The sequence below is a fragment of the Mytilus trossulus genome, chromosome 11, assembly GCF_036588685.1.
Source record: "Mytilus trossulus isolate FHL-02 chromosome 11, PNRI_Mtr1.1.1.hap1, whole genome shotgun sequence".
Classification (NCBI taxonomy): Eukaryota; Metazoa; Mollusca; class Bivalvia; order Mytilida; family Mytilidae; genus Mytilus; species Mytilus trossulus.
This window is the reverse complement of record NC_086383.1, coordinates 19868168-19877095: the sequence shown is the minus strand read 5'-3', so window position 1 is coordinate 19877095 and position 8928 is coordinate 19868168. Positions and strand designations below refer to the sequence as shown.

The window sequence follows — 8928 nt, the reverse complement described above, 5'->3', positions numbered from 1 at the left end:
AATACATAAATTAACAAAGAACTACTAGCAGTTACTGACATTCCAGCTTCGGATGTCAATTAAGCTGATAGAAAGATTATGTCTTCATCATGTGAATATCAGGCACAATCCCTGTGTAGGAACAAATTACGATGATTCGTATTAACATAGATGAGAATTTGTATATGAGATGGTGCTTACACTCTCGATACAAAATGTGTTGTATTTTTAATTAAATTGATTATTTTCTCTCAGCTAATGTGTACAGGAAATGAATAAATCAGTCGAAGAAAATTATCGTTAGAACTCGAATAAAACTTAGTTATAAGTCTTTACCACTCTTGCATTGAACACATCTAATTAAAATGTGGAACCACTAATATTATCTTCAAAACACCTGCCTTTTACCTAATAATTGTTTTCGATTATAATTACTTAAAACATTATTCATTGTAGCCAATTGGAGAGTATTCATACTGCATGTCCAAATACTTCTTTATGTAATTATTACCTGCATATGCCAATCATTTAAAAGTCCTATCGCGTGACATGAAATATTTGAGATTCCATTATATAGATTATGCAAATCAGTGCATTATTTCTTCTTACTTGGTATAAAAGCTTGCACATAGTCCATTTACAGTGTTATCAAAGTTTCTATCACAGACGTCTTTAAACTGAACAAAAAAATCACAAGGTAAGATCTAGTAATTGTTTCTTAATATAAATTTTTGAAACGTTTATTTCATTATAGTCGGGAATAAGTTAAATAAGCGATGCAGTTATCAATGAAAAGAAATTTGTTAACACACAAAACCTTATTCTATAAAAACAATCATGTTGGAACGTAGAATCACAAAAATGCAAACGTCATCAAATGGCAAAATCAAAAGCTGAAACACATCAAACGAATGGAAAACAACTGTCATATTCCTAAACTGGTTCAGACATTTTTGAATGTAGAAAATGGTGCATTAAACCGGATTTTATAGCTAGCTAAACCTCTCACTTGTATGACAGTCGTATACATTCGATTATATTGACAAAGATGTGTGATAATAGAGTTGTGTGTTTACTAAATTATCTTAGGTGGACGATAAAAATACCTAATAAAAAGTATTGTATACAAAACACAAATAAATTTCTATAATTCTTGGCCGATTAACACATCCATACTGAGTAAGCAATGTAGAAAATAATTGATCGCAGTACATATTTGGACAAATTTCGATAAGGACGTCAAATGCTCTTATTGGTTTGCTATATCGTGACATCAAGAAAAGTGACCATGACCAACGATGTAACATAGAAAGATCACACTCATTAAGCAAACAATGATTGTTTTTTAAAAGTTAGTCTACGATTTTTTTTTAAATATAGAAACCTATGAAGTGATGAAATGTAGATATGTTAGAAACCGAACATTAGGGGGAGGGGACACATGACACAATTTTGAGTACTTTTGTGATTTAATTTGCATAGTGACCATATTGCCTTACCATCAAGACAGCCATTGTAATAAGATAACACCCCTATCACAAATATGCAACCGTTAGTTTTCTCGTTTGAATTGTTTTACATTGTCTTATCAGGGCCTTTTATGGCTTACTATGCGGTATGGGCTTTGCTAATTTTTGAAGGCCGTACGGTGACCTATAGTTGTTAATGTCTGTGTCATTTTGGTCTTTTGTGGATAGTTGACTCATTGGCAATCATACCACATCTTCTTTTTTTATAAATTCTTAAGTTTCTCACTAGATTTGTTTTCGTATATAGAAGTGAATTGAACATGTTTTATAGTCGTCCATACATATACATATGAGCATTGTCAACTTCTTTCGGCCTTTTTAGTTTGAAAATTGAAAGCGTTACCGTTGTATAATTGCTCTGAGAAATCAATAAATTCATATATTACAGCAAGATTCAAAATTCTAAGGTGTTTTTCATGTTTTTTTCGCATAAAAAAAAAGCCTGGAAGGTGTCATTTTTACGGTTATTTTTTTTATTATCACTCATATGGCTTGAATATCGGCCAAAATCTTCCGAAAATATGATGCCAATTGCGTACTATACATTCCAGTTTTTAAGCATTTTCCTCAGATTTAAACAAACATTTTTGATATTAAAGGAAACATCAAACCGAAGTTTTATAACCTAGAACTATATTTCTTGTACGGTCTAACAAATTTGCTTTAAAACCAACCGAAAACCACCCACCTCCGAACTCCGCTTAACTACTAGTATTGTTAAATTCAACATATGGTAGCAAGTTAGTATCAAATGGCAAAATCAAAATCTTACAGTCATAAGAAACGAGTGACCGGTGAAAAATTATGTTCTTCCAATTCTTGAACCAATGCATACAAATATCATAAACTTAGTCTTATGTGCACGAATTTATCATTTTTTTCGTGTAAATTTCGTATAATCGTCAATTTTTTTTTCAATCGGTCAGTGTTGTTGTGAAAATATGGTAGGTAATTAAAGTTCGTGTTTTGAAGCCGAAGTTAACGATGGTCACCTATTTGTCAACAATCGACAAAAAATAAACAAAAAAGCATGGAAAGAGAGCACGTGTTTAACATGTGAATTCAGATAATAGTTTATTTTAAGGACATCCATGCGTATTGTGATCACTGGATTTTTACGAGATGGGTCACACTGAGGTCACTTTGCATACGGAAAATATGTCGGGGGAATTGGTTGCTGGGAGCAAGCATTTAAAATAAAGTAAACTTCTTCTAAATATGAATGAATTAAAGAATTTTCTTCAGAAAAAAGTATATGTACATAAGTTTTATAATGAAAACTATCCATTGAGTTATAAAAAACATATGCATTATTTTTTTTTGATTTGAGGTTTCTTATGACTTTAAACACTTCAAACGAACGGATAAAACTCTCATGTTCCTGACCATAATTTTTTTTAACATCATCTAATTTGTAAGACAAAGAGGAATAACATATTCATTTCTAAAACAATCTATGGAGTGGTTCACGTGATTTATTCAATAAACCGAAAATTGTTGAAGAAAAATATTGATTTTCTCTATATATTCAATGTAATTTAGTACCTATCGGACTATTTGTTAAATGGCCTTTTCTCGAAAACCAAGTTGGTGACATATACTTTTTTTTACATTTTCATGATGTTTATTTTCAATATCTAATTGATTTGTAAATTTTAAAAAAATCTATGGACTGGTCATTTACTGATCCTTGACCCTAAATCACAAAAAAAACTCCGAGGAAAATTACAATTGTCCATTATCAATTGGCAAAATTAAAAGCTTAAACACATCAAACGAATGGATAAAAACTGTCATGTTCCTGACTTAGTGCAGGATTTTTCTTATTTAGATGGTAGATTGAACCTGGTTTTATAGCTAGCTAAACCTCTTAATTGTATGACAGCCACATCAAATATCATTATATTGACAACGATGCATAACAAAAACAACCAAACATAATAGGTAAAAATGTCAAAAATAAGGGTACAGAAGTCAAATTCCCTGTTTGACAGTCTGTGGTTACGTAATTGTCAGAAAACGGTCATGTAGACCATAACTTAATAGACCGTTGAATTCATAACCTGGTGGACTTTTGTTCGTGAATGCAAGATTTTTAATTAGATTAAAGAGATCCTGGCTTTTTGAACTGATTTGACGACAGGCGATTCGGCAATGTCAAAAGAGGTATTTGTTGTACATAAACCTTACATATATGTATTAACAATCATATTTGATTGAAAATGGTTCAGAAATCCCTTCAAAAATAAAGTTTCATCTTGAGTTAATAATTATTTTTCTTCAGAAAGATGAAGTATATACTGTTATCACTGGCTGTGATCTGCATTCTAAGTGTGAATGGATTCAGCTTCAAAAAACGTTCTGATGATGATCTTAACGAGAACGAAAGGATGCTCCTGCAAAAACTTGGAGTTGGAATGGCAAGATGGGAATTTGGCGAAGAGGGGGCAGAAAAAGCTGGCCATGCACTTGAAAATTGTCTGAAAAACCCTAAATTAGAGGAAGTAGAAGATTGCATGAGTGAAAATGCAAAAGAAAGTATTGAAGAATGCATAGCTGATAATAATGATAAAGAGACATGCAAACAAATTGAAGGTTTGGTGGAAGAAATGATTGTCATAGGTGGATTTGTATATGACTCAGGATGTCTGAATGCAGAAAATCCACCTAAATGTGCCCACGACGAGTGCGTACCGATCTGTGAAGATATGTGTGATGAGGAGAATTGCGATTGCGATGAAGGATGTAGTGCAATAGGAGGTCTTTTGAAAGAGGATGACAGAAGTGCCAGACTTAACCGTATCCGTTCCATGTTTAAAAGTAGAAAATTCAGAAATCTTTCCAAGAGAAAATAAGAGCCGTTTTTATTGATAATCGACAGACAAAACAACCAAATAGACAGAACCTAACAATATGATTTTTTTAAATGTTTAAATAACTTTTGAATTGATAAATATTTGCATTCATTCTGTCTTTTTTTTAAATTTTGAATTGTACAATCCTCAATCTTCGTGCACAAACTGTGACAAACTATATCCATTGAATTGAACAAACAAATATCAACTTAAAGAACAAATCGAAAGCAATTGTTATATTTCTGACTTGGAACAGACATTTTTCAATTAAAATGATGGGTTAAACCTGGTTGTAAAGCTATCTTGAATGACAGTTGTTTATAGTACCGCAATAATAACAAAACTGTGTAAGCAACAAAAACAGACATATTTACAAAAAAAATACAGGTACTGATTTCTTGAGTTTTGTCATGTATATCTCCATGACCTCCCCTCCTAAACACAATTAACCCATGATAAAGAAGAGCATCCGGTTGGCTGTACGGAAAGTGTTAATATGACGCCTATATAGACACAAAGTTGTGGTATGACTGCTAATGAGACAACTCTCCATCTACGTCACAATGTTAACAAAGTTAACAATTTAGGTCAAAGAACAGCCTTCAACACTGAACCTTTACTCACACCTAATAGCAAGCTATAAAGGGTCCACACATGACATGTGTAAACAATTCAAACAGAAAGAGCAACGGTCTAATCTGTATAAAAGAGTGACGACAGATAATAAAGGGACAGTCAAACTCATAAATCTTAAACAAATTGACAACGCCATGGCTAAAAATGAAAAAGACAAACAGAAAAATAATAGTGCACATGACACAACATAGAAAACTAAAGAATAAACAACACGAACCCCACCAAAAACAAAGGGTGATCTCAGGTGTTCCGGAAGGGTAAGCAGATCCTGCTCCACATGTGGCACCCGTCGAGAAACGATAAACACATATGAACCACAGCAAAACAGACTCCTAGTTTATGTGGATAAAGGTAGATTCATGGTATACCGCCATCTTGGATTGTACAATCACAGTACAAAATCGGTCTAGTTATTTGCCTAAATCTGCAAATTTGGAGACAGATTTGCAATTCAATGGTTAGACTGTTTTTTCTATTTAAAGAAAACTTGTTAATTATTCGTATTATACAAAATATTTTAACAAATATATTTTTTTTTTGGTTTTAAAATCATTTTTTTTTCAAATGAGCCATTTAAGGGGAGATAACTCTTTTAGTACAAAATTTATACTGGGCTAATAGGGATTTTTTTTTCTTGTAGCAAGTAAACAACTTCGGTGACACCATGTTTTCCTTTATATTTTCTTAAAGCATGTTATGAAACCTTTCTTCTCACAATTTATTTCAAAATTATATCTCATAGAACACTTATGTGTGTTTTCATGTACAAACTAACCAAATTGGCAATTTTCAACGTCTCATAGCTTCAAAAATAGCACGGTGACCCATACTTTTTCTTAAATTTTTGAAAAGAGCATAGTAAAATCTTCATTTTGGCAAATTATATAAAAATTCTGTCCCAAAAAATATATACTTGTGATCTACCTTAAGAAACATCAAATCAAATGTCTCTTAGAAAGAGAGTCCAAAATGAAGAGAGAGTGCAAAACTCTCTAGATAAGCATGGTTAAAACTATACAACTCTCTGGATCTATCGTTGGTGACAGGTTGCAAGGCTAAATGTCGGCCCCATTCTTATATAAAAGAAGATATGGTATGATTGCAAATGAGACAACAGTCCACAAGAGACCAAAATGACACAGACATTAACAACTATAGGTCACCGTACGGCGATCAACAATGAGCAAAGTCCATACCGCATAGTCAGCTATAAAAGTCCCCAATATGGCAGTTATGTACTGTATTTAAATAATCAGCTTTATGTCCATGTCAGTGAGCTAAGTTTACATAATTCACCTCAAATTAAAATTTTTTTTTTTTTTCTTAATATAAAAAAATTATTTCCACAGGATGTTCAGGATATCCCAAACAATTGATCGTGTAGCAGGAAAATCGTTTTTTTTTTCATATTCAACAGAAGACGCATGACAATAAATAATTTTTGTTTTCCCGTAAAATCACAAAAATACTGAACTCAGAGAAATTTCAAATCGGTAAGTCCCAAATCAAATGGCAAAACACATAAAAAAAACCATACTCAAACGTTAACAAAATCTCAAAATCTTACTAAAATGGAATAACACCTCATGTGACACCGACATTATCACGTTTGATCGTGATGCTCAAAAGGTGACGATCCGTTTTATATACCAATGACGCTAGCAGCCACTTTATTTCGGAGGACACTGTTTGATAGAACACACCCTCGACAACGCGTTTCAGTGACTGAATTAAAGTATCTAATTATGTATAAGCCTTATTTTTAATATTGGAATTGTCATCTGATAATTTAAGGCTGATTGTGAGATGCACGGGTTTCTCTGCTTTCAATCACTCTGTTTGAACCCGTCAACCTTGAACTTTTAAATTACTGGTAATATTAATTATTTGGAAAATAAAAGGGCCTGAAATGGTGTAATTTGTAATCAATGTCATTGCCCTATATAAATTGAATTTTTTGATTCGCCGTTTTTTCGTCATTCTACGGGGTGCCGAATGGGACTCGAAATTCAATTTTGTACGGTCAAAAATGAGCTCAGTTTAACAAAACTTGTAGCATACTTCAAATTTAAAATTTTGTCAACTTATCTTTTAGTGGACAAAAGTCACTGCTGTCTTGACAACATTCATTTGTGTTACACCGTCTTGACTTTTGTTACCTAATTTGAAAATTGGGCGACAAAAGTCAATTTTGTATGCAAATTAGTTTAGTTTGGATTCTGTGAACTAATTTGTATACAAAAATTACTTTTGTGAAACAAAATTGACTTTTGTGAGACAAAATTGACTTTTGTGAGACATAATTCACTTTTGTGAGACAAAATTGATTTACATTGACTTTTGTGAGACAAAATTGACTGTTGTGAGACACAATTGACAAAATTGAATTGTGTCGTCACAAGAACGAATTTTGTCGTCCAAAAATTGAATTTTGTAGACAAAGTTGACTTTTGCGAGACAAAGTTGACTTTTGTGAGACAAAATTGACAAAAATGGATTTTGTCTACAAAAATGGATTTTGTCTACAAAAATGAATTTTGTCTACAAAAATGAATTTTGTCTATAAAAATGAATTTTGTCTACAAAAATGAATTTTGTCTACAAAAATGAATTACGCATCACAAAATTGAACTTCTCATAAAACAAGCCTGCATCACATGGTTTTGTAAGACAAAAATGATTTTGTTATGACAGAATTAAATTTTGTACAAAACAACAAGAGTCCCATTTGGCGCCCCGTACATTCCGGCTAACAAATTGGAAACTGAACCTACGCCTTCTTCTGAGTCTGTTTTTTTAGTATCCTTATTGTCATCTTATAAAGTCATGCTTTATATTAAAATACTACAACCAGAAACGATGTGACTTATGATTGAATATTAAGTATCAATCCTGTATATTGACGAAGTTCAGATGTGATAATAGAAAAAAAAAAATTAAAGCTGCATATTTTTTTCGATTTTCAGTTACAATTCAAGGTAGATAGGGTGTCTTCCTCCATCTTGGATTTGGATATACCAGAAAACAAGGTCTAGATCTTTATTAGAATGTGCAAATTTTTGGAGAAGTAGGTAATTCATGTGTAAGAAATTCCACTTCTACATAGAAAATGACATGTTTTGTCATATTTATGATTGTATTTTACAAAAAACAGAAAAAAATAGTTTGAACATTTTTTTTCCAACTTTGCCTGTGTTAGGAATTTCTCTATTTTATTATGTAACAATTGGGCTTTCCATGCATAATCTATACAAAATTTGACAATTTTGACCACCGTGTAGCATGAAAAATAGCCCGGTGACCCATTCTTTATATTACTTTTTTTTTAAAAAGCATAATATAAACTTCATTTTGGCAAATTATTAAAAAAATCTATGGATTATAATTTAGACACCCCATCTAACTTAACAGGTCAAAGGTGTATGCACAATTTATTGTAACTTGACCTTAGACTATAACGGAGTTTATACTTGGTTTTAGAATTCAATATGAATAATATATAATTTGAACTAACAAATTTTTTTTAAAAATTAATAATTGATAGTCATATCCGTTATGAAAATACCAAAAATATAGTCATTTATTTTTTAATTTAATTTAATTTTTATTTATATTTTAACCTGAGATTACCTGTAAAATGAATGCGCGCAAATGTTATCAAAAGCTGCACACAAACGTAGTGCGCACATGACCCTTGTATATTCCGTGTACATGTTATTATTTTGTACAGGTTATTACTTGTACAAAAATTTTCATACAAGTAATTACTTGTATGATGCCATCATACAGGTTATCACTTGTATAAATATAATTGTACAAGCAATAACCTGTACAAATTTTTGTGGAGGAAAAGAATAATAACTTGTACAAATCATTATTTTACCTTGGCTTCTTGTGGTTTACAACAAATTGTTTCCCTTTTAACATAT

The 8928-nt window shown here is 31.7% G+C and overlaps 1 protein-coding gene across 1 annotated transcript; it reads left to right on the top strand.

Moving 5' to 3' along the window:
• Positions 1 to 575: 575 nt before the first annotated feature.
• Positions 576 to 4475, top strand: LOC134690825 (uncharacterized). The gene is made up of 2 exons (XM_063550926.1): positions 576 to 676; positions 3793 to 4475. Exon 2 carries the CDS (start codon positions 3797 to 3799, stop codon positions 4361 to 4363), a length of 567 nt encoding a protein of 188 aa, XP_063406996.1. The 5' UTR covers positions 576 to 676; positions 3793 to 3796; the 3' UTR covers positions 4364 to 4475.
• The last annotated feature ends 4453 nt before the right edge of the window (positions 4476 to 8928 follow it).

Coding starts and splice junctions, on each gene's coding strand:
- LOC134690825 (XM_063550926.1), top strand. CDS start 3,797: ATGAAGTATATACTGTTATCACTGGCTGTGATCTGCATTCTAAGTGTG.